At 53.2% G+C, this 25,271-nt stretch overlaps 1 protein-coding gene across 5 annotated transcripts in view; it reads left to right on the forward strand.

The window, feature by feature from the left end:
• Positions 1-279: 279 nt before the first annotated feature.
• SH3BP4 (SH3 domain binding protein 4) overlaps positions 280-25,271 on the forward strand; it is a 38,459-nt gene continuing 13,467 nt past the window's right edge. The window contains exons 1-3 of one of the 5 annotated variants that reach the window (XM_040603625.1): positions 289-351; positions 5,559-5,735; positions 23,240-23,467. In XM_040603625.1, coding sequence (XP_040459559.1) covers positions 23,350-23,467 — 118 coding nt within the window. In that variant the 5' untranslated portion in view covers positions 289-351; positions 5,559-5,735; positions 23,240-23,349. Of the gene's footprint in view, positions 352-490; positions 559-5,558; positions 5,736-12,471; positions 12,968-23,239; positions 23,468-25,271 lie in introns of those variants that run through there. The other 4 variants (XM_040603624.1, XM_040603629.1, XM_040603628.1 and 1 more) reach the window with 4 other exon arrangements.

Raw genomic sequence — 25,271 nt, forward strand, 5'->3', positions numbered from 1 at the left:
CGTGTTGCACGAGGCCCGCGCCGCCCCCGCACGAGGACGCCCCCCTCCCCCCCCCCCATTGCGCAGGGCTGCCCTCGCCCCCCCCCCCCCCCCCGCACACGTGCTTTGCAGATCGATTTCCCCTCCCTCCCCGCCGCCCTCCACGCGCGCGGAGCGGCACGCGCCCAACCTCGCACGCGCCCGCCCGCCCCTTCCCACGCGGCCCCTCAACTCCCCCCCCCCCGCCCCAAACACCCCCTGCCCGGACGGCCCCGCCCCCTGACGTCAGCGCGGGCGCGGGGCCGGCGGCGCGCGCGGCCCGTGGCGCGAGCCGGCAGCGGAGCGGGGTCCCGGTGCCGGTGCCGGTGCCAGGTAAGCGCCGCGCTGCCGGCAGGGGCGGGGAGCGGGGGCGGGCACCCATAGCGGGAGCGGCCCCCCCGCCGCCCGCGGCCTCCGCCCGGCGGCCCCCGGTGCCGCCCCGCCGCCGGGGAAAAGTTTGTGGCGGTGGCGCCGGGCGGGCGAGCGAGCGAGCGGAGCGGCGGGAGGTGCCGCCCGGGACCGAGCGGCTGCCGGCTCCCGGTGAGCGGCCCGGGCTGCGCGGGGCGGGCGGGCCGTGCCAGCCCTGCGGGGGGCCGGTGCGCGGCGCTGGCCGCGCTCCCTGTGCGGGCGCGCAGTGGGCGCCCGCGGGCGGTGCGTGCGGGAGCCGTGCGGGAGCCGTGCGCGGCGCCCGGCCGGCGTGTGCCGGGGCAGCGAGCGCGCAGCCGCCCGGTGTGCAGCCCCGCGGGCGGAGGCAGGGAAGCCCGGCGGGCGCAGCGGGGGAGCCGCCCGAGCCCCGCTCCCGCTGCCCCGGGGAGCGCCGCTGCGCGGAACTTTGCCGTGCCCCGCAGGGCGCCGGCCGCTGTCGGGGGGCTCCCCCCAGCACCGCGTGTGTGCGCCCCGGCCCCGCCAGCCTCTGCCGGCACCGCCGGGAGGGGACGGGGGTGCACATCCCAGGGTCGGCACCGCAGCGCCCGGTGGGGAGCCCCGGGCTGGCGGCGGGGGGCTGGCACCGGGGTGCGCTGCGCGGATGGTGCGCGGGCGTCTCCCGCTGTGTCTGGCCCGTAAACCCGTGGGGGTGGCTTGGAGCTGGGGCTGGCCGAGGCCGGGCTGCCTTGCCTGCCTTTCCTTTCTTATCTCATCAGCCCCGGGTGGGACGTTCCCTGGAAGTTTGGGGAGGTTTTTAACAGCATTGCACCGGCTGTGCCTGACACTTATTTTCCAGGAGGGTTTGGCCGGCTGGGGATTGCCGGTGTCGCGGGGTCGCTGACCTTTTTGCTCCTTGCTGGCTGCCTGGCCGCGGGGTGTTTTGCAAGCAAGGGACGCTATTCAAGGCTTGGTTTGCAGCCGTGGCTGCAGCGGGGTTGCTCGCGGGACGGTGGGAGAGGTGGCCTCGGGCAGGAGGTGTGTTGTGGGGAGGCACAAAGCGGTGGCGACACATTGCAGCTTCGGGCTCTGGTACTGGGATACCCATTTGGGGTTTTTTGGGGGTCCCTGGCTATAAAGCTGTTGAGGTGTAAACACCTCAGCCACAAGGGTGCCTCTGTGGTACTTTTACTCGGAGCAACTTTGGTACATAGGGGGACAGTGGTGACCGTGATGCAGTTTTGTGCCTCTGTCCCTGTTGTGGACCCAGGGTTGTGAAGCGGGGTGGGATGCAAGAAGACATGCAAATGCCCAGCACAGCATCCATGCTCTGGCAGTGGGGATGCTGAGGAAACCCATCACCACCCTGATTAGCCCTTCCTGGCTAACACCACCTGAGATTTGCAATAATTAATTTATGGCTTCTAATGCAGCTTGGGCAGAAGTTGGAGAGGGGTGCGTGTTGTGTTGACATCTGTGCCTAGGTAGCAAAACATCCCCCTCCACTCTGGAGGAACTCATCCTTTATTTCCTAGTGCCTGACTGCAGCAACGGGATGCTTAGATTTACCTAAACCCAAACCGGACCCTGATATTGAGAAACATGTCCTCCCAGGACGTCCTGTAGCTCTGAATATTTGCGTCGCGTCCCGGCTCTAGCTCCCATGTTACAGTATTGGTACCAGACCCTGCATGGGTGCCCTCGTTCGACATCTCCAGTAGTGCTTTTTCTCTCCTTTTTCTCTCATTTCTCCTTCTCCCTCACCCTTTCCAGCAGTTAGATGCTCGCCCAGGGTGGCTGTGCTCTTCCTACGGCAAGCTTCAACCGTTGACCCTGGCCGCGAGCAGCAAGGATGCAGTTGCCCGTGATGCTCGCTGGTGCCCCGTGCCACGGACTTGCAGCCTCCACTGAATGCATGTCCTCCTGGGTGGGGATTTTTTGCTGGCAAAGATGCCAGCTTTCCGTATATGTATTTCCAAAATAACTCCAGTCGGGCTGTGGAAGAGAGTGTGCTTTTCAAAAATAGCAGTGTTGTTACTTTTAATCAAATAAAGTCTGAGCAGCGCGGTGCTGTGTGGAGTGATTGCAGCCATTGCTTGCCTCTGTGCTTGACATCCTAATTATGTTTTCATTTTAATGAGAGGAAAACTATTTGTGAAGCAAAATATTTATTTTAGCCTGGTGGGGTTGTTCAGAAGAGCTTGTATCTATGTTAAGGAGGTGGTTTAGACACTGCATTTTTTTAAATGAGAAAAACATTTAAATATGGCAAGAAGCTTTTCATCACAGAAGCTTGTCTGCGCAAAGGGAGCTAGCAGCTGTAGAGGTCAGGACATGAAGGGGAATTTGCATCCTCCTTAGTCGTCTTATTTTCAAGAGGTCTGAAAGTTGCATTGCCTTCTGGTTTGGTGGGTGGATTTCTGATGGCAGCTTGAACAGAAATGAATGCAAATAACCTCACTTCAGAGTCTCTCAACCTTAGGTTTGGCACCTGCCTTTTTTCTCCTTTCCAAAATTCATTTTGAAAAAAACTGAGCTTTGCAGACTGCCCTGGAAGCTCCTCAGGAGATGGTAAGGAGGTGCAATGGGTTTCCAGCAGGTCAGAGGTTTGTTGTCCCTGCAGAGATTGTACTTTGGGTTGGCAGGGTTGGCTGTGATGCTGCTCAACCAAGGGTGGGCCTGGCTGGGTGTCTGGGCATGCAGCAGCATCACGCAGCGGGGCCCGTGGTGGTGGAGGGCTTCCCTGAGCAGAGGGGATGGCAGCTCTTGGAGGAGTTTTGTAGCCAGAAGTTGACTTCCCCAGTGATGAGCCAGGTTTGAAGGAGGGGGATCAACCTGCTGGAAGATGTATTTGTGCTTATTAATGTATATACCTTGCAATACATATAGCAAAATGTTCTTCAGCGTTTGACCCTTGCAGGGTTTTTGGTCTGGTTTGCTCTTAAAAGTTGCTTGGTCGGGACCTCTTGGAGGTGATGGGAGAGGGGCACACATCAGTTTTCATAGGTGGCTTCGGTAGCATCATGCACATGTCACTGTGGATGCTAAACAGCGTGCTCCTCGTGTTGTGGTAACACCCCAGGCCCGGTGCCAGGCTGGTGGGTTTGTTGCAGGGGTTTTTACGTAGGCTTGCAAGGGACAGCCTGGGGTGGGGGGTGAAGGCTGCAGCGAGGTGTTTATCAAGAGTGGTGTGCGGCTGCAAAGCTGGGTGCTGTCTGGGGTTCCCGGCCCTCGCTGTGGCATGGCAGGCACCTCCGCTGTCAGCGCTGGCTGATGGACCCATCCAGGCTGCTCCCTGAAATTTGCAGAATGAGATTTCAGCTTAAAACCCACAAAACGAGTCCCCCATCATTTCACGCAGCGCCTGAGCTCCAGCATCAGGGCGCGCTCCTGGTCCCCGCGCGAGCAGAGGATGCTTTGCTTTTGCTCACTTCTTGCAAGCACAGTGCGAACAATCCCGCATTAACCCTGCCGAGGGGCCAGCGTTTGGGCACAGGGCTGTGATTGTTAGAGGATGTCAAAAGCGCTGTGCCAGCCTTGGCTGGGGCAGGGAGCGTGTGGACCTCTCGGGGCTGGCACGGGGTAAAACCTGCCGCCCACCACAGGCATGACTTGGGAGCGAACCCTGGAGGGGCAGCCGAAACTCTGGCTCCAATTTCTCTCCCTAAAGGACCCGAACGAGAGGTGTGGGGATGCAGGGACGGCCTTTCTTCTTAATTATGAAGCTGCAGGGTTTATTAACTTCAAAAGTGAGAATTGCAGCCTGAGCTCACTTTGTGGCCATAAATAATGTTTGTTTTTAAAAAATAAAAAAGGAGAAAGCACTTGCAGGACCTGTAACTGTGGCTGATGGGGAGCAGGTCCTCCAGTGGGCACATGCATGTCCTGACAAGCCCCTTTCTTTCCAGCGCAGAGCCTTGGCTTTCTAAACGAGGCGGAGAGACTTGCTCCCAGCAGGTCAGATGGTCGCATCTGGGTTTCATTTAATGCTCGAATGATGTCCTAGTTCCAGTAACACTGCAACCATCCGCAGAGCCACGCTGAGGGATAATTTTGGAGGATACCTGTGGCATCTGTGCCCTCCCGTGGTCCTTAATTTCTCTCAGCGGTCCTTGGAGTCGAGTGAGTTCAGTGTATTTCTGCTTCCGTGGGCTCACAACGAAAAGCGTGGGAGTATGGAGAGGGACGTGTACCCATGGTTCGCAGCAACAGGAGGATGCAGGAGCACATCAAAACGGTTTGCTGCTCGGGGCAGTTTGCAGGTCCAGCAGGCAGCCACACTCCCCTGTGCGTCTTGACGGTGTTTCAAGGGTAAAGTTAGTTTTTAATGAGTCAGAGAGCCAATTGTAAATCTTCCCACTCCTTCGTCCTTATCCTTGGATTCACGTTTTTTTTCCCTCTGCTAGGAAGATGGACAGTTTGGGTGGATTGCATGTTTTTTGAAGAAATCACTGGTGTCCCACAAGCAGCACCTACTGTCTTTAATCCTGTTTTTTGGTGGAAACCTAGCACTGTCTATGGGCTGGCCAGTCTGCTGCTCCTCCATTATGAACCCCTTGGCCAGTGCCCCCCCACCCAAGATATTTCTATTTTTAACCTGCTGATTTCATTTGGGTTTGTGCAAGGGTTTATTTCTGGTGACAAGAGGTAGTCATTCCCAGCTGGTGTATCAGCGGGCTGCTGGGGAGCGTAACGCTTTCATTACCGATAGAAGAAAACGAATTGCAAGTCCTAGGGCTAAATGTTCCTGCGTGCTCCTACGCGAATAGGTGCTCCTGCTCTGCCGGGGCGAGGTGTTGCTTCAGACCCATCAGCAGGAAGGCGGTGCACGTTGCATCCCATCTCCTCTTTGCCGGCGACACCTTGGCTTACGCACGCTGTCTGCATGTGCGGATGATGGATGTGAAAGCAACTTCATAGCCTCAAACCTGTATATATTAAAAGGCAAAGGCAGAAGGTGGCTCAGTGATTTTTTTTTTTTTTTTTTTCTCTCGTCTGTGTTTCTTCACGGTTCTGATGCTTTTGCACAGATTGTAGGCACAGTAATGCCTGTCTGGTTTGCAGTCCTGTTCAATAACAGGAGGAAAGTTGCAATAGTAGTAATAATAATGATAATAAAAATAAAACTAAAAAAGATGATGATGATGTGAAAGCCTTTCCGCCTTTCCTTTTCACAGCTCTCTGCAGGCTCTGAAATTCCTTCCTCTGCCCCCTCTCCTGCCTCACGGGAGGGTTGGCCTGGGGAGCATCCCATCATTTTCAAGAAGGGAGATCGCTGCCACGAAGCAAAACCAGATGTTTTCTAGCTGACTCCAGAAAACACCCTTTCGACACGGCAAGGAAACAAGGCTGTGGTATGTAGTTGTTAGGCTGGGTTGCTCGTCTCACACTGCAAATGAGCCCCATGCAAAGTTACCGCTTCCCTCTCCCCAGCTCTCTCTCCAGGGACGAATCCAGCAGCCGCCCTTCTCCCTTCATGCCTGGCCAGCCTGACTGTGCCCACATTAAGTGCTTTAGGTCATCTTTCTAGGGGGAAGGCATTTGCTTGGTGTGTGGCCTCGTTTGAACGACGCTGGCTGTTTCCTTAGGAACAGAAAAGGCTTTTTTGGAGTTGAACAATGGTGCGTCCCCGGCTCGGTCAGTGGAGAAAAGCGAGGCAGGAGATGTTTTACAGTCGCTGCTGCCGTTAGCTTGCCAGCGAGCTCAGCGAGGGTGCTGCTGGCTTCATTGCCAGTTGTAGTGGTTCTCTGTGATGGTGACCCACGGCATGTCCTGCTCAGGGCTGCCAGCCTGGTGGCATTGCACCCGAGAAATGTTGGGGCTGGCCGGGGCAGTACGAGCTGTGTGACGGTGAGTTAGGAGGGTTGAATTTGGAGGAAGGCCAGGGGTGGGTTCGGTTGGACCTCTTGGCTGCGGGTTGGTGTCGGTGCAGATGTGGCTTCAGCAAGCACTGGGGCTGGCTGGAGCATCCGTCGGTGCGCTCAGCGCGGTGGGAGAAGATGCTGGAGTTGTCTGTCTAGAAGACACCTACGCCAGGTAAAGGGTGGAGGAAGGGAGCGAAAAAGAGCAGAAATTTGAATAAATAACGTGGTGGTTGCACAGGGAGTTGAGATCAAAGTCTCCCAGGTCTCTCAGGCCTCCGGGAGTAAAAATAGTCTGTTTGAGCTCGGGTTGTGTCTTTGTGGGAGACGTTAAAGCTTTCACTCCTGTGTTATTCCCTGCTGCTGAGCCGTCGTCTTCATTCGCATCCGTTCCCAGAGCAGCCGGGGGAGATGCTGGGTCCCTCGGCACAAGGGCTACCGCAGCTATAATTAAACAAAGAGAAACTTTTTATTTTTTTGTGACTGATCCAGCTTCCGGAAAATGGCAGCTAGCTGAAGGGAGGGAAACAAAACAAGCCTTCGGCCGGCCAGAAAATGCGTCCTCACCTCTGTGGCATTTCCTTGCTTTCTTTCCCCCCTCGCCAGCCTCCCTCCCTAGCCCCTCGCATCCTGGCTGCCGCATTGAAAACCTGCCATCAGATTAGCTGTGCCGGGGTGGGGTTGCTCTCCGCCGGCATGAGCATGAGAAGCGTTTCCCAGCCGGCAGCGTGCATGCAAACCGAGCCTTGGAAATTGCTCTTCTCTCTCCCCGAAGCACTGTGCCTCCTGTCCCAAACCTCTCCGCGCTTTTTTTACCCCCTTGCTCACAAAAAACATCGTTAGTGTTTTTTGCTGCGCGTGCGGCTGCACCTTTGGTGCAGATTGAGCTATTAAAGTCCGTGAGAAAGCACAGTGAATAGTTCCCAGTGCATGTGGCCTGGGAGCAACCAGTCCTTGCAATTCATAAGCTTTGGAATTGTGTGTGTGTGGGGAGGGGGGTGTCCAAAAAAAAAAAAAAAAAAAAGATGCACAAGTGCATCCTGCAAAAAAAGGAGAAGGAGGCGGGGGGGCATCCTGCAAAAGGAGGAGGAGATGTGAGGGGCTGCACTCAGCAAAAGAAGATGAGATGGGGGGGCACATCCTGCAAAAGAGGAGGAGATAGTGGGGGTGCATCCCGCAGCTTGTCTTCCAGGGCACTGGCTCCTCCTTGGCTATGGATGCTGTTGGCTGCAAATTTATTGGAGCAGCCTCTGGATGAGTGGTGGTACTCTGTAGGCACTAATCCCACGTCTGCTCAGATAGAGGAGGACAAGTAGGTTTTTTGGGGAATGGAGATGAAAGCAGGGTCCCTGGCAACATGGTGGATTGTTTCTTTGGGTGTTTTTTTTTTAATTCTAGTGGTGTGTGGTTCGTTTTTTTGTAATACCAGCTTCCTGGGACGTGTCGTCTTTCCAGTGCTTTGCGGCAGCTGTCCTGCTTGTCGGGGAGCAAAACAGCAGCTGCCACAAAGCAAGCCTTTCTTTTGGTCTTCACGAGCATTTTGCTTGGTTATCTCTGGGTAGGGCTGCGGACAAAGTATTTACTGTCCCTGGGAGATGGCGACTACCTCGTCAGCAAAAAGGATAGCTCATGCTGCCGGCTCTGGCCTTGACCAGGTTATCATCCTAAGAGTTACGGGCAGTGTTGCTGGTTTCCCGGAGTTTATTGTGCCTGCTTTGTGCCGGGCTGGGGGAAAGATGCTCTGGGACTGGGACATCGGGGTGGTGGGTCCCCTCCCAGGCATCCATCTGATGCAGCCTTGCCTGAGACAGACTCTCCACACTGAGTCTGTCCTGAAGGTTTGGGGGTTTTCTGGGGGGTTTGGGTTTTGTTAGTTGGTTGGGGTTTTCCGTAAGCTGCTCAGAGTCAGCAAACGCTGCTGAGAAACACCTCGGTGCCACCAGTGAGTGCTTCCAAGTAATCTTTTCCATCTCTCCTGCTGCTCCCGAGGTGTGGCCTGTGCTCCCTGGAGAGAGCTGGAGCTGCTCTGGAGCGGTGTGCCTGAAAGTTAATTGCTGCCGAAAAACGCTTTAATTAACTCAATTAGCCAGACAGTCCATCTGGACTCTTGCAGCGCCTGGTAAGGTTCTGTGGAACGAGGTCGCAGCTCCACTCCGGTGACAGGGACAGGTACACCGACTCGCTCGGGTCCCAGGGGGACACGCTGTGCTCTCCAGCGCATCCCAGCTCTCGGACCTGCAGGGAATGGGAGGTGTTTTTCCAGGACATGCATAAAAATTGACACGGAGCATAGATCCCAAATGTTTTCGAGGGGTGTGCATGCCGTTCCACGCTGGCCCGGGGTGTGGGCGCGGCTGGCACTGCACATGGCATTGCACTAGTTGCAGCGCAGCTGCCTTGCGGTGCCGGCTGATTTGGGGACCGTATGAGAGCATCCTTTTGCCAGCGCCTGAAATTATCTAGCAGAGAAAAATCCTGTTGCAAGGCTGTGCCTGAAATCCCTTGAACCGAGGAGTTTGAAGGCTACTGAGCTTCTCAATCTCTGCTTCAGCTGCTGGGTGAGCGGGCTTGGCTCCTCTGCCTGAGTTTTAGCACCTTGCCCTGCAGCGGGACAGCCCTGCGGCTCCTCGGAGGTGCGACTGGCCAGAGCAGCTGGTGCCTCTCCAGCTCCTGCTCTGCCTATTAATAGGAGCTATTAAAACGTTCACCAAATCCAGGATGCAGGACATGACCAGGCATGGAAACAGTGAGCAAAAAAAGCCTTAGCCTAGCACGCTGTTTGAGCAGAGGAATGCAGGGCCCTGCAGCAGGGATTTGGGGAGGGCGAGTGTTTAACCCCCTCTCTGCAATTGCCCTGCAGCGGGGCTGACCTTTCCGTCCCGGCTTTACCTCTGTGTGTTGACCTCTGTTTTAAACCCGTGCCTTACAGGCATCCCTGGGGAAAGCTGCTTGCTGTCCTGCTGCCAGTTTTCCTGCTACCTGGCTATGATGGGAGACCCCAGCGCAGGCAGGCAGAGATGCATCCTTTAGGTAATGGAGAGGGATGCATGACCTAAAGGGTTTAGGTACCAGCAGATAACGCTGGGGGAAACTGAGGCATGGAATATCAGTGCTGCCTGGGCTCATGCAGAGGTACAGTCTGAGGGTTGAGCCGTGGTCTCTGCAGTCATGGTGCCCGTGCCTCCAAAAATGGGCTCTGAAATCACTTCAAACGTGCATGGGAGGGGGCAAGGGGAGGAGGAGATCACTCTGCCCAGATTGCCCTGCAGTCAGGCAGGATAAAAGGAATAAAAATATTTGCAGTTTGGCCTAATTTTTAAGGGATTGTGACCAGAAAGCGGTGATGCTGGCACTGCATCAGATGGTCCTCTGGCTTGGAGGGGGAAGGGGAGATTGCTTTGGGAAAGGGCAGGTGGTTCCTGGCTTAGAGCTGCTTTAAGGCAATTCGGCTTGTGAAGGCGGGGCAGAGGGGCAGAGGGTAATTCTCTGTGGGGAGGCTGGCAGGCGGAGGTGATGCTGCCGGTCACGGCAGGGATGTTTCTGTGCAGAGCATCATCCTTTGGGCTGAGCATCCATTGCCTGGCGCTGTGAGTCCTGCCTGGGTGGCCAGGGCAGGTCCCAGCTCATCCCTGGGTCCCAGGCAGTGCAAAGGCAGAGGAGTCCAAGCATCAGCCTCATTTCTTTCTCCTCTGGATGGGATATATGAGAACCATTCAGACCTTGGGGTCTGAGCCTAACCATTATAATTCCTACGTAGTGCTGCAAACGCTTCTGCCTCCCTTTTGCCATAAAGTTGTCATCCCTCTTCCTGCACAGAAAAATGTGAGTAATGTTAGAGAAATTTGGGATGAGGCCCAGCAAACAATCGGATATCCAGCTAAGCACATCTCTGACTTCTGAACTAAAAGCTCCCGAATGAATAACACAGCAGAAGAAGCAGCAGATTTTGAGGGATTGTATTTTCTGTTGATGCTCTGCTTTCTCTCTCTTGAAACTTCAGTCTGCAAAACTTGGAAATGGCTTTTTTTAGATCGCCTTTGTATATTTGTGTTATGCTGAAGTACTAACACATTGTTAATTGTCCTGTTGAAAACAAAACTGACAGTAGTAAGCACTAAATTTTAAAAAAAATAAATAATGCCAGCTGTCTTGTGAGTGCACATGATGTGCTTTGGTCTTTACATGGGCTGTAAATGTTGTTTACTGGGATTGTGCATTGGGGAAAAAAAGGCTGAATTCAGCATAAAAGTGGAGAGTTGGGAGGCTAAAATGCCAGTGGATGTTGCCCTTGGTAGTAATGGGTGGCAGTGGCTGCCCCTCTTTTGATTTTCTTTTCTTCTTCTGGACAGGGCCAAAAAAGTTTCCATCTCTTTCCTGTTGATCGAGTACTTAGGTCATTCTTCTAAATATAAATCTGTCCCAGTGCGTCAGCTGTGCCTGGGATTTCACTTCTTTTATGTGTCACTTCAAGCAAGTTTTAATTAAACAAACAAACAAGAAAAAGACACCCATCTGCATTGGGTTGATATTTAGGCTCTCTTTTTCCCATCAAGAGCGTGTCTGATTCTGGCTGGACCCTGGCCCTTTGACAGCAAAGATCTGTAGGCTGTGTGTGGGCAACAGCTGGTTATGCTGGAGAGCATCCCTCTGCTCCTGGAAAGCTCTCGCTGCCTCCTCTGCTTCTGCGTGCAGAGCTGCCCCATCACTGGCACTGAGATCTGCCACACTTCTGGATGCGAGTGGTGTTGAGATATGGAAGAACTTGATCCTACAGAGAAGAAAATCTGGGGTGTTGCTGTGAAAGATGCTGAGAAAAGGAGACGTTGTCTAGGTGAGGCGGTGGAGGTGACCATGGATGGTGCCCTGGTGTGTTGGTTGTACCTGGCATTGTCTTCTCTAGCCAAGAGTCTGCTGCTTGTAGATCCCAACCCGTGCTTTAGATACGGAGCCAAAATTAAAATACACAGATTGCCATGGCTATCAAAGCAGCCTTGAAGCAGAGCTAGCGGTGGAATTGAAGTTGCTTTCCATAGACATCAATAAACGGAGCAGTTTCTGTGCTGCACATGGCCAAAGTTCAGCTGACACAAGGCTTCTGTCCTTGAATACGTGGGGCTTTTTAACCCGAATCTAGTCCTTCCTTTCTAGAATGAGGCGTTCTGCTAGAACCAGTGGACAAGCTTCCAGCTTTTCTGTACGTCCCTGCAATGGCTTCGTTTTTGCCCCTCTAACATGGGTGTTTCTGTGATGGCCCAAGACAACCCCGTACCACAGCTGGTAATGCTTCACCCCCAGTTCAAGCTGCAGTAATCTGAGACTTGGTGTTCTGGTCTCTTACCGTAGAAATCTCAGCAGGAATGAACGGAGCTCCCAGCTCGTGGGCTCGAGTGGGGCGGCTCGGAGATCCCTCGGGGCCCCGTGTCTTGGGCTTGGGAAGCGAGGGCAGGTCCATCTCCTTACAGCCTCACCTGGGGCTGGCTTCTTGGAGACTTGGCACAGAGGGAATAACTTGCCCTTTGGAAATACTCCCTCTGTGGTGGTGCGGAGTTGCCCATTTTGTAGGGGATGCTCTTGTGAAGATGCATCACCGCCGTTTGGTGCATGCGTGGGAGGGTGTTTTGTGGTTGCAAGAAGTGCAGTGCAGAAAGTTGTAGAAACTGACTCCGCTCAACCACAAAAGTTCTACTTTAAGCAGGGAAAAGCCTACCATTACTTTAAGATGACTTTCAGGTGTCATTTTAATTTTGCGTGCTGACTAACGCTGCAAAGACCGTGTCTGAGATTTAACCCTGCTTTATCCGGCAAGGAGAGCAATTTGGAGCAAAGGCAAGATTTTGCCAAGTTCACATAGATGAGTATTTCTGTGCCCAAGCATCTTGGTAGAAAAGGGCATCTTCCCCCAAAATGGCTCACCCATTTTGTTAAGGGTTATGCCCAGCACAGAGAAGCAGCATGTCTTTGACACTGCACGTGGTGGAGGCTGCATGGAATGGGCTCGGGCTCTCATTTTGTGCCATGCTAATTTTGAGAGTGCACAGACAAGGGTCTCATGCATTTCTGACTGACGTAAAACTAAACGGTTCAAAGTGCATAACTTTGTTTGCCGATAAACCCTTCCAATAAACGCTCAGGTCTTAAAATGATGAAATCGGTTTCTTATCAGCCATCTGACCTGTGATGATGGGATCGAGCGGCTTTTAACCTGGCGAGATCGAAACAACAAACTCTGAAGTACAGACGGACGGGGTGGGTGGTGTTATTTTGGGTTTTTCCCTTCATGGCACTGTTGATGTTATGGAAAGTGCTTGGAGCCACTGCTTGGATTGTATCTGGCATCCCTCACCCCCAGGTTGCGTTCCCTTCTAGTTAATTTGCAGGTTGCATGAAGCCTCAGTGTGCTTTGACGGGCTTTAATTTCAAGGGTAACTAATTAAGCAAGCAGGCGTGGTTTGTGTTTGCTCTTGTGTTGCATAAACACTGGCCTGTTTTGTTTTATCTGAAACACTGTCCTGGCTGGCAGAGGTGGGTGCCTGCACCTGGAAAGCGAATTCCCACCTATGGACAGGCTCTAATATAAATTAAGGCAACGACTTGGCTGCTGAAAACCACCTGAAATGAGCCACGTCGTCTTTTGTGCTGCTGTAATGTGCCTGGTGTTGAAAGCATTCTCTGAATTGAAGCAGGAACACTTTCTCGGATGAGTCTGCAACTTGCTGGACTTGTAGGTAAGATCAGGTCAAAAAAATGGGGCTTTTTGCAGGAAGTCCTCATCCACGCTCTGGGATGGAGCAGATGCCTGTCCTCACATCCGCTTGCTACCTGTCTCCCGAATGGCATCATCACCTGGGGGTTTGCTCTCCAGGTATCGTACTGCTCCCAGTGAGCTTCCCTCTTCCCAGCATGGCTTCGTGCACCAAGGATTGGGCCAAATGTGGAGTGAGGAACCCATAGACCAGTTTGATCCCGCGTGTTGCTTTCCTATGAGAAGACAGTCAGCTCCAGCAAACGGTTAGGGCTGCTTAAACCCAGGTGTCGTGGGCAACCTGGCTTGGAAATCTTTACCAAGGACAAGTGCTTAAAAAAAATGTTGGTTTTGAGGAAATTCATTGCAACGTGCTGATTATGTTTGCTTCTGCCTAACTCAGGCTGGTGATGTTTTTTGGCTCCTGTCGGTATTTTCAGCATAGCTGAAGGTGTGGTGTAATCCACCAACAGATCAGTACCTGGACTAATCAGCAAGGTGTGTAAGAACATTAAAACAAGGGTAAGCTTTTGCACGAGCTCATCACTTGAGTGACTTCTTCGGTTTGATAATCCAAAGAGGTTTTACTCATTAGCGAGAGAATCTGGCTGCTAGGTGGTGGCTACTTGGTGTCGGTGGGTGTGCTCAGGCAGTGAGCTGGCAACAAACCCCCTTTTTTTTCCTAAAATGTACCTCCTGAGTGAGGCCAGCTGATATGGGGACTTGTTCTGGCTACCTGCTTGTGAAGTCACCTTTTGGATGACCCGTGGGTGGCTGCTGCATGCCCACCCTGCCTGTGGCATCTGCCCCTTGAACACAGCCCCCTCTTCTTAAATGGTGGGCAGGTAAGTCCAGAGGACCAAGCAGGACACCGATGTTTCAGGCTTTGACGTCCTCTCGTGTGAGGAAGGGGTCAGAGTGGAGAAGGTGTGTCTTGGTGGGTACTTGCGCAGGGAGGGCTGCTTGGATTTGGCTGTGGGCTGGTCTGCGAGCAGGTTGGAGCTAGCTCATCTTGGGTGGGCTAGCTTGTCTCGGGTGGGCTACCTCATCTCTGGAGCTTTATGTTGTCCTCCCAGCCACCACATCAGTTGCATTGCTGGCTGGGGAGGCTGGCATCGTGAGTGACTTTCCTGTGCCTGCCCTTCTCTGGTCCTGCTGGTGGGACTGGTTTCCCAACACTGTGGCCGGGAACAAGGAGAGCGCCGTGGCTCTGTGCATTGCACCAGCAGTTCGGCTGAGCACAGCTACTTCTTTCCATCAGACGAAGACGATATTAGCGAAGGGTGATGGCGACAGGGCTCTGAAGTTGATGCAGTCAAAGCTCTGTCATTATCTCCGCTTTTGGGGGAAGCACAGCTTTTCACGGATTCGGTTGATTCAGCTTTTGACAGCTCTTAAAGTCCAAATTAGCATCCAGTATCTCAGGAAGGAGGCACTGCCAGGACTGTGGCCCCGAGGGTAGCCCTGTAGTGAGTTGCTCCAGGATTTTCTCAATGAAAGCCTTTTACCGTGTCCTTCAAGTTTTCATTGTCCTGGTTAATTTGGCTCTTGAGACAGGGAGTAGGGGTTTAGGTGGCCCCCCTCAAGTGCAGCAGATTTTAACAAGATGGTTCTTGCAGCACTTATGGAGGCAGGAGACCACCTCCCCTCCTTTTGTTTTCCGTGGTTGCCCCTAGTCTGCTCTTAATGGATGTTGACCCAAGATCTCATGGGTGACTGTGGCATCTCTTCCACTGCAGCATCACAGTAGCCTGTACGCTTTTTCCTGGTGGTGATCCTAGGTGGGCCCACGGAACAGTGTTCGTACTGTTCCTCCATCAAGCGAGAGTGTGCTACCAGCAGGCAGAGCAGGTGCTGGCAACAGCTCAAGAGCTTTGTCCAGCATCCCTGCTCTGGACCAGCTTGTGCAGATGTCTGTGCCCGGGTGCAGACGTGCCCTTCAAGATTAAACTGCCGATTAGTCTGCAGTGCTTAAAAAGGAGAGATTTTCCTCCTTTTCCAGGGTAGAGGATGATGATTATGAGCCACGGGTGGGATGCCTCTTGTCAGACAAGCCCATTTCTTCTTTAAAAGTGGGTCTCTGCGACCAGCAGCTGGATTGTGGCTCTGGAAGTCTGAGTTTCATTTCTCCTCTGTCACCAGTTGCCTGCATGAGCTTCTGCTGTTGTGTGGAATGGAGAAGTCTGTTCTTAGGCTGTGCCAGGAGGTACCCCGCTCTCTGCCAGGGTTTCAGCGGCATCGGCTGCAGCAAGGTCTGTGTCCCTGGAGACATCATCCCTCTGCCTTGTTTCGTTGGGGATGTGTGAGCAGGTGACTGGTCTTGCAACCTGTGGTAGCCTTGAAACCATGGCAGCAAGTACAACTTCGTTTAATTCCCTGCTGTATTGTCAGGACTCACGTGCGTGCGATGGTTTTATTGCTGCAGAGCGTTGCTGTCGGGTAGTAGGACATCGGCTGTGAGCCCAGGAGCACCCTTTTTATGGCCCTGTGAACTTCACAAGGGTTTCCTGCTGCGTACAGCACTGCCAGCACCTTCTACACTTGCAAGCTTCTTAAACCTTTGGCACAGTGGCACCATTTCCAGCGGTTTTGCTGTGGGGTGGGGGGGTGTGGGTGGGCAGGCAGGGGCTGGAGTTTGAAGTTGCTGTGGGTGCTTGAGGGTGGTACCTGCATCTCTGGGACCCTCTCTGTGCCTTGGCAGGCAGCGCATCAATGCTGCTGATGGATGCCAAGACATCCGGCTTTCCTTACCATGAGCTCTTAGGCCGTACCCAGCCCAGTCCCGCTGGCTTCTGCAGTGCTTTCTCCTGATCCGGTGGCTGATTGCATGGGACACGGGTGGCCAGAGTCAGTGGCTGGGCGCTGTGCTGGAGCCTGCGCTTGGCAGCAGCAGGAGGTCCTGCATGGAAAACTCTTTCCCCTCACCCCCAAAAGACTAATCTTTATTTGAGTCGCTCGAAAGTCAGGGCTGGAGATGGATATCCAACTCATGCTCCAAAGTCATTGCTACAAAAGGAAACTTTCCTGTTCTTCTGCTTGGCTCGCAAGGGGTGACATCCCCATCAGGGAGGCTGTAAGGGACACCAGGTGCCAGCAGACACCGGCAACACATGCTCAGCCGTAATTGCTTTTTCTTTTTTCTTCCCTTCTACCTCTCCTCCATCAAGCTGGCCGTGTTTGTCTTGCCCTCACCTGGCGGCGGGCGCAGCTGGCAGGAGCTGAGCCACGCTTAAGCTTGTGGGCATGATTTTTCCATAGGACTTGGCAGGGACTGGAGGGGACGGCGCAGACGGGGCTGTGCTCTCCAGCTGGTGCTGCTGCGATGCCCAGGCAGGGATGCTGGGTGCGAGCATCCCCGCCGCTTGCTGTGCATGGTGGGGATTGGGTCCAGAGCAAACCCCCGGGACATGAGAGCTCTGCGGGGATGGATGGGAGCCCTGATATAGCCACAAGGCCCTTGTCTGTTAGAAAAGGGACTAAAATAACATCTTCTGTTCTGGCGCATCGGCAGCTCCAAGACTCATTCTGGGATGTACGTGAGTTCACACTGACATGTTCTTTCTGGTACAAAGACCTTGTGTTTTCGGTTGTCTTAAGGGGTGGTTTACCTTCGGTTGCATTTGGGGTTTTGGGGTTTTTTGGAAGATGAAAGCATTGGCTTTGCAAACACAAGTAGTGAAGTAATAGTAGGAGATAAGCAAAAGGCGATAAGGTCAGGCACCACTAGGGTGTGTGGCATTGCTGCCATCAGACGTGCAAAATGTACGGGCCAGGCTTCTAAAGGAAGAACCCCAAAGCAGCCAACTTTTCCCCACTTGTCTGCACCAGCGAGGCTCAAAATGCCTTACAGAAGAGGTCAGGATCACAATCACAAGGACTGAGATGCTTTATCTCCAGAGCAAAGGAGAGGGAGGAGGAATTGTCCCATTCTACCTCCTAACCAAAACCTATTGTTCCCTGCCAGCACTTGCTACCACCAGATGTTTGGAGACCCTTGGAGGCATCCCGTGGCCAAAAGACCTCTCCCTGTGCTTCAGGGCATCTCCATGGTGTCCTGCAGTGGTTCAGCTGGGCAGACTGGTGGATGGGGCAGATGCCAGGCAGGAGGTCACTTGGTGGGGGCAAGTGATGGGGTTGCACAAGTCAAGGTGGTCTTTGCTAGTGGTGCATGTGCCCTGAGAGGACCTTGGGCCATGCCACCCTTGCGATTGCTTGCAGCAAGTGATGGCTACGCTATGTGGCCACAAGCGTGTCTGTCTGGGACTGACCTTAGAGATGAGCTCTAAGAACATCAGTCTGTCAGCCTTGGCATCCTGGGTGGCAAGAGGCCACTAGCAGTTTCAAAAGCTGTCCCAGTCTGGTAGGAGGCTGCAGAGGGTCTGGCTGGGTCTGTGCTGATGTCACCCATTTAGAGGATGTTGCGTTTTTCACGCATGCTGGAAGATCTGTTAATACAAGCATGGAAAAAGCAGGCAAATTTCTAGATGGTCAGATCGTTTTCTGCTGGGTGGAAGTGTGTTGAGCAACTTAAGCCTGATGGCCACGTTGTGTTGTAGCAATAGTTATGAGGAAGCTCTTGAAGGTGAAGAATCTGCAAGGCAAAACCAAGTTCCTAAATTAGACTGTTTACTAAGACTTGGCAATTTTAGCCAAAAAAACCCCAAAAAAACCCAAAAAACAACCAAACAAAAAAAAAACAAAACAAAACAAAAAACAAACCAAGCCAAGAATGGCCTCTTTTGGAGGCCATTGCACATTGAAATGACAGAATCTGGTTGGTGTTCCCAAGCGCATCTTCTGGTACTCCCAGAGCAAGCAGTCACCAGCTCCTTCAGGGCTGTGCATGTTCCCTGGGTTTCTAGGAGTCGTCCCTTCTGCAACCGCTTCCATGGTCTTGAGTTACTTAAGTTTTTGTGATGGTGGTAAAAGCAACGTTTTCAGTAAATTCATTGTGTGGGATGAACGTGCTCTGCGGGTAGCGCTGTGGTTCTGGGAAATGAATTTCTAGCTCCAGAAAGTTGAAATCACTTGTTTTTAAGCAAAGCTGACTGTTTTTAAAAGAAACCTCCAAAAACACGTCTGTGTTTGTAGGAGAGCCGAGGAGCTTGACTTTGGAGAAGGAAAAGGCAAGTTAAAAGCCATTAGCAACAAGTGCCTGGAGTTGGTCTTGGCTTTGGTGTGGGAAGAGGATGATGAGTGAGTGTTTAGAAGTTTTTTCTTCTCTTTCTGACTTTAAGTTTGTGGCCCAGGGTAGGTGGAAGATTTCCCCTGAACCATGGACTTAGGGCTTGAGGGGCTTTTTATGTGTTACCCAGGGAGGACAGGCACGTAGGTACATCAGTGATTGTAAGGCTGACCCATCTTATGTCATGGTGGCTCCTGTTGCTGATGCTTTCCATGGACATGTGTGTGCCAGGGTGGGATGGACACTGCAGCTCCCTGACTTGGCCTGAGCTCCAGGGAGGGCTGGGGGGTGTGGGACAGGCAGGGATGTGCATGGGTCCTCCCCACCTTCCTTTGCTGGTGGTAGGTACCACGTACTGCCCTAGCTTTGGCTGCATGTGGAAGGACCTGGCTCCATTTCCAGCCCCAGTGGTGCTTGGTACTGCCCAGCCCTCGTGGGTCTTATCAGCCCAAATTCTTGGCAGTCAGGGTTTTTCCCTCACTGATGCTTTTGTAGGGATCCTCTCCCACCTACGCTGGGCTGCAGGCAGTGCTTGTTGGAGAAGACCTGGCTTTGGCCAGCAGCAGGATCCTGCTTTCCGCCCTCGGGGTTTGCACTTTTAGGTGTTCCTGTGGTTTTATTGCATTTCTTTGCTCACAGACACAGGGCTTGATGCTGCCAGTAGTGAGTTTTTTGCCTGGGATTGCTTCTCTCTGCTCGCCCGGTTCTAACCCAGTTCAGCCTGGCCGGATGCCAGTGCTTTGTCTGATTTATAGCTCAGTGTCCGGGCAGAGGTGGGTCTGTACTGTAATCCCGTCAGGACCAGTTTGGTGTGATGGCTGGAGCTGGGAGCATTGGGGAGGAAGGGGCTTTGCTGCTGGCCCCGCTGTGCCAGCATCAGCCTGTCCCGGGGGGCACCGCTGGCTCTGCAGGGCTGGGAGGGGAAAGCCTGCGGTCGGGGTTCCAGGCTGAGCCATACCAGACAGTTTGCAGAAGTTAATTTTAACCTTTTCTGTGCCACTGTACACCAGGAAACGCTGCTGTTAGAAAGCTGAATGCTGCGCAGTCAAATGTTGCAGGAAAAAGACTTTTGAGTTTGGAGGGGGTTTTTTTCTAATAGGTTTTAGTAAGTTTTTTTTAATAGGTACTACACCATTACCAGCCCTTAGACTCTCCCCAAACCTGCTGCCACGCTGTGCCTGGTGGAGAGGAGATCCAGGAGCAGGTAGAGCACTGATTCAGGACCCTGGAGATCCTTGCTTTTCCCAGTTTACTCACGACAGCATTTCTACACCTTGAGAAGTAGCCAGCTTCTCTACAGAGAGGAGCACGACTAGGTCTGCATGTCCCATCTGTCCCTCCCCAAAAACCTTATTCACAGCCCCAGATAATGCGAAGTCAAATCCACACTCCGCAAGTCCCTGTTGAAGACGGCCCTGCTGTTCCCCTGATGGGTGACTGGCAGGACAGGCATCCCATGATGTCCCCGGGGAGCAGAAGCCTGGCAGATGGAGAAGGGAGGTGACACAGCCTCTCTGTCACCCCGTGTGATGCCGGTGTAGGAGCAAGGAGGTGTCTGGAGGGAAGCCCCGCACCTTGCGGTCTGAGGGCAGCACCTTCCCTGCTGCTTCCGTGCCCCAGGAAGCTGGTGAGGATTATGGGGTGCCAGCCAGCAGCCATAGGAACCCGCTCGTCAAAGCTTTGCCCAACCATCAGCAAAGCCCGTTTAGGATTTTGGGAAGCACGGCAACACGGCTGGTACCGTGGGGCGGGACCACCGTGGAGCCCCAGCCTGGGCAGCTGCTGCCTGCCTTGCTGCCCCTTGGGGTTGTTGGGGTGTGGGAGCACGCAGCAGTTCCTCCTGGCTTGCACGGTTGGATTTTACCCTGCAGTGTTGCCTTTCCCTCGTGGGAGGAAAAAAGTGGAGTGAGAAGCGAGTGCAGGTGCCTTTGAGCTGGTTGCATGACGAGATACTGTCGCCTTCCTTGCTTGTGCAGGGTGAGCTCTGGTCGCTCACCGGTTTCCTTCCCCCCCCCCCCCTCCCCCCATTCATTTCAAATTCTGTTTATGGCTTTGGGTAAACAGATGGGGCTGGGGTTTTCCTAGTCTATATTTAATTCTAGTCTATATTTAAAGTGCTTTCAGAGGAGTTTGCTGACCATTGTCTCAGCCGTGGCTGCAGAAGTGATTTCTAAACAAATCTTGCCCCATCCACCCTTGTTTGCCCCCACCCTGCTCCCGGCCATCCCCTTTTATTCTCACGTAGCCCGAGTTTGCAGGCCGGCAGGTTATCTGTCCCGCCTCTGCATTCAGAAACCTCTCTGGTCCATCCCCAGGGACCGTCACCTCCAAAACACAGCTCTCACCCCAGGTCCAGCTGCGGGGGGGGCATGCACCCCCATCCTTTCGTGTGTGTGTAAGCACTGCTCCATCCAGAACGGACCCAGATGCAGCTGAGACGCTGCTTTCGGGAGAGGAAATACCTTTTTGTAATTGCTCATTTTGACTCACATTCTGGTTGCCTTTTGAGACTGCAGGGTGCATGTAGGGGGGGATTTTTCCAGCTATTTCTCCACACAACCGCATGCCAGAGACCTTTAGCATAAAGCTTCCCATATAGTTATATAAATAGGGGGAAGGGGGAGCATCCCTGCAAATGCCAGGCACCGTGAGGCTTGTGGATATGTCGATAAGAGCTGTCAGTATGCAGCTGTAGCTGCAATGATTGATACAAAAATTATTGGACGCTGGACTACTAGGCAGGTGTTTAAAATATATCTGTGGCTTGTACTTTGATTCATGGGAGAAATCACATACTGTCCCTGGTTTCTTTCTTGCTTGGTGCTGTGCTTACCGAGCAGGGAGTGACCTTTGGGCTGTCAAAGTGTTTTTGTTTTTTAGCAGGGTTGTGTGCAAGCATTGCTAAAATTGGTGAAAAGTTTGCCACTTGCGCTGTTTCTGTGATGACGATGCTGTGCACCTTGTGCTGAATTTTTTCCTTCTGTAACTGTGGAGCTTTGAACCTTCCAGCTAGAGAGAAAAAACACTGCAAGAACCTAGCGGGTGCCTGCAAGGTCTTTTTAGAGGGAGGCAGTCAGTGTTTAGGGTCTTTTCATGCCAGCTGGAAAACATGAAATCCCCAACGGTGCCTCACATTAATGAAAAACAGCACCCTGCCTGCCGTGGTGGTGCTTTGCAGAGGAGGGGCAAGCTGGATGGATGGACAGGGAACCACGCTAGCTAACGAGAGCATCTTTCCTCCCTTTCTTACTTCCCGCCGACTGCTTACTGCTTTTTCCTGCCTCTGACGGCCGCTCCAAGCCCCCTTTCTTACCTGGCCTGGCTCTGATAAGCACAGCCTTGACTCAAAGCCTGGTTCCTCTGTATTTAAGCCTGCCAAGCCCTCTCCCCTTGGAGTACTCCCAGCAGGACCCGAAACAATGCTCTTCTCAAAGGGAAAAGTGTTTGCTCACAAGTTCTCCCTTCCCTTTTCTGGCTGGAGCCTGGTGCATCCCTTCCAACTAACTGCATTCCCGGCATACCAGCCCGGTGGACGGCTTGGGAAGCATTTCAAGCAGGCTGGAGTATCTCCTGCTCAGGCTCTCCCCTGCAAATTTCCTTTTACTGCATTCCAGAAAAGGGCACCGAATCCTTCAGGGCTTGCTGCTCCTCCTCGCTGTGCCGGTGGAGAGAGATGCGGTGGTTTAATAACAGCTGGCTGCAGCCAGAGCCGTCGTCGCTTGTCTTCACGTTTCTGTCAGCTCTGTATTCCCACCTAAGGAATTTGAGTTTGGGGGTTATTTTGTGCTTGATCTGATTTTCAAGCAGAGGGAGGAAAAAAAATCTAATGTGAGGTGGAGAAAGGAAAAACCGTGTTAGGAGTGGATGAAAAGCCCTTTGGGCGCTAGACTAAAGCGAGGGATTTGGATATAACTTCTGACTGCCCAGGGCTTTATTTTTAAGAGCTGTTGGCGCTTTGCAGCCAGGCTGGAGTTTTGTGGCAGGTTTGTAGAGAGCAGGATGTAGGGATGCCTGTAGGGATGCTGGATGGCAGCATTTACTGGGATGATGCCAGGTCCAGTGGACTGCATACCTGCTCCCTAGTGCAAACCTGGAGGAGCAAAGTGTGGCTTAAGCTCTGTGCTCCAGCCTTGCCTTCAGCTCGCAGAAAGGCACCAGGCTTGCCTGCTTGGCCACTTGCTTCTGGCCTTTCTGGCCGCTCTCCAGCTCCAGAAGACACAGATGACCCCAGAGGAGGTCTTACCGGCGCTTACATCAGCCACGACGTTGGCAGTCGAAGTGCCGGCGTGTTCTGCAGGCAGCAGGAAACGGGTTAATTTTCCTCTCGGCTCGGGCGTGCTGATGCAGCTGCTCTTCCACAGGGTTCCTGGAAGTGTTTTTGCAAGCGTTTCTGGAGAAAAAGGAGAAACAAAACCCTTTATTTTTATTTTTCAAGTGAAGCAGGGCAGTCGGTACAAGAAAGGATGGATGTTTCTCTGCCTGATCCGTGCCCAGTTGGCCAGGCGAGGGGAGGGATGCAAGGAGCAAGCAGGGAGAGTCCCCATCCCGGAGATGCCAGTGCTGCGGTGGGAGGGAGCGATGACCTGGCTGAAAGTGCAAAAAGCCTGGTCCCACGGGCCCTCCGTGCTCGCTAACCACTGCCCTGGGCTCCCACAGCATCTGAGTGCTTGATGGCTTTATAAATATGGATGGCAGCAATGTGCAAATGCCCTGAAAGCTCCTATGAAAAGGGGAGAAGGAGCAATTTATGAGCCTGGGGGAAGCGTATCCCCAAAATAACTCTTCAAGGCAAGAGGGCTGCTTTGTCCGGGGCTGTGGCCAGCGGTAGCATCGTGCACGACCAGGCTGTCCTCGCTGCCCAAAGCCCTTGGTGATTTGTAGGCAGTGCTGTGCTTACTGGGAGCATCCAGGTTATCTTCCGTGATGCTTTGAGGAGAACGTGAGGATGTTCTCCTGCATCAGCGCCGTGGGGTCAGCGTGCGCCTGGGGGTAGCACTGTTGGCGCGTGGGTGGCACGGTGGGGCCTGGAGCCTTGGCTAACGTGCTGGGGTGTTTGTTTCTCTCCCCCAGGCTGGTTCCACCCACAAGGTGACACTGGGGTCCCCGTCGGTGGCTTTGCTCACGGAGAGGTCATGGCCGCCTAGTGCCCCCCCAGGACCGGCGGGGTCGCTGGGCCGGAGATGGCGGCGCAGAGGATCCGGGCCGCCAACTCGGGCGGCCTGCCGCGGTGCAAGTCGGAGGGGACGCTCATCGACCTCAGCGAGGGCTTTGCCGAAACCAGCCTCTGCGACGTCAAAGGTGCGGAGGGACGGGTGGGGACCCCCACGGGATGGGTGGGGACGATGCCCCCTCCTCAGTTAGGGTGCATCCTCTCACCTTGGGGTCCAGGAGGGGCATTGGTTAATACTTAGCAGACAGCAGCTGATGGGGAAGAGCAGCAAGTGTTGATGAGTGCATCCACGGGTGCAAGGATGGGTGTGGACCTGCCACCAGTAAATCCAGCAGCCAAGAGGGGTGACAGGAACAAGGCAGTTGCAAGGGTTTGTTTTCCCCTTCCCTAGAGCTTGCAGGTTGCTTAAATAATCCTTTTTCTTCCTTTTATTGCTTTTTCTTCAGCTGTATTTACTTTACCCAGCTTAAAAGCCGTGTTCGGGTGAGAGGGGAATTACTGTTTCCCCCAAGAAATATCTCCAGGTGGAAGTTAGCGTGCACTGAGGGCCTTTAAAAATAAACATGCACAAAAGCAATTGCTTTTGCAGGCGTAGCAAGAAGAGTCCCGAACATCAAACGCTCTTGCTGCAAATGAGATTGTTTTAAATGGGAAAATGGGAATTACTCATACACTCCAAGGGGTTTGCTGCTTTCAGCACATCCTTGTTAACCCTGCTGCCGTGCCAACTGGGTGCACAGCTGGGGGGGGACACGGGGACAGCCACTTGTCCGTCCGTCTGAAGGGACGGGGAGACCAAAAACACCATGGCCTGCAGACAGCTCCAGCTGCAGCACTGAGTTAATGGTGGCTTCCTACCAGGGTGGCAAAATACTTTTCAGTACAGAGTTTATATATAGTTTTACGCTGAATAAATATCCTCACGACTTTGCCTACCTGCTGGCGGAGGAAGTGAGTTCATGATGAGTTGTCTAGGAAGTGTACAAACTTAATATTTGATCCCTAGAGTGTATAAAAAGACTCTGCTTTCCTGTATCTTCCCTTGCCTTGTAGGTTCTCTGCCCAAGAAGTGCTGCCAGCCTGCAGCTAGTGACCGCAGGGATGCGCAGTCTCATCTGCCATCCCTTTGTCTCCAGGAATTCAGGGCTTTCCTGTGTTCCCTACATCCCTTTTTTCCCTCCAAAGAGCTCCTGAGCCTGTTGAAGCAGGTGCTGTCCCAGTTCTCTTGCAGCTCCGTATTGGGGGAAATCCAGCTCTCCTTCTTTTCTTGGGTCTGTCTAGCGAGATAACACACGTTTGAATGTTGCTGCAACATCATCTGCAGCTTGTTTCTAGTACTTTTTACAGAAATAGGTTCTGAAAGAGAGAGCAAATCCAATAAATACGGTGTCAGTATGAGCATCTGTAGGCTTGACCCAGCTGTTTTGCTTGTAATTGGGATCCCCTGGCAAAACGACTTCCAGCTGGCACCACTGAAAGGAGATAGGACCACGACAGCCCTGCAGGAGGGTGATGCTGTGCTTCTTTCTGAGGGTTACGGCTAGATGACCTTCTTTAGAAGCTGAGTTAATTTTTGTTGAGGAGCTTTGAAATATAGGTGCTATGTAGAAGGAGCGAGATGCTGGATTTTTTGGCTGGTGTGATGTGAAAAAGTAGGAGTATGCCATGCTCTGGGTTTCTGCCACTGAAACATGTTTCACACATGCTGGAGAGGGGTTACGGCAGAGTGAGAGCGCTTTCAGCCTGTGCTGAAAGTTATCTTGGGTTTATATTACCTTGGGTTATCACGTAATCTCTTTGAAGAGGAGGCATTCGCCAGCAGCAGCACAGGTAACTATTTGCATGGAGAGTGCAGTCGCAGTGCTAAAGAGCCGGTGGCCAAAGCCCTTGAGATACCGCTAAGCAAATTGGTAGGATAATGGCTCTTCCCAT

The sequence above is a fragment of the Falco naumanni genome, chromosome 8, assembly GCF_017639655.2.
Source record: "Falco naumanni isolate bFalNau1 chromosome 8, bFalNau1.pat, whole genome shotgun sequence".
Classification (NCBI taxonomy): Eukaryota; Metazoa; Chordata; class Aves; order Falconiformes; family Falconidae; genus Falco; species Falco naumanni.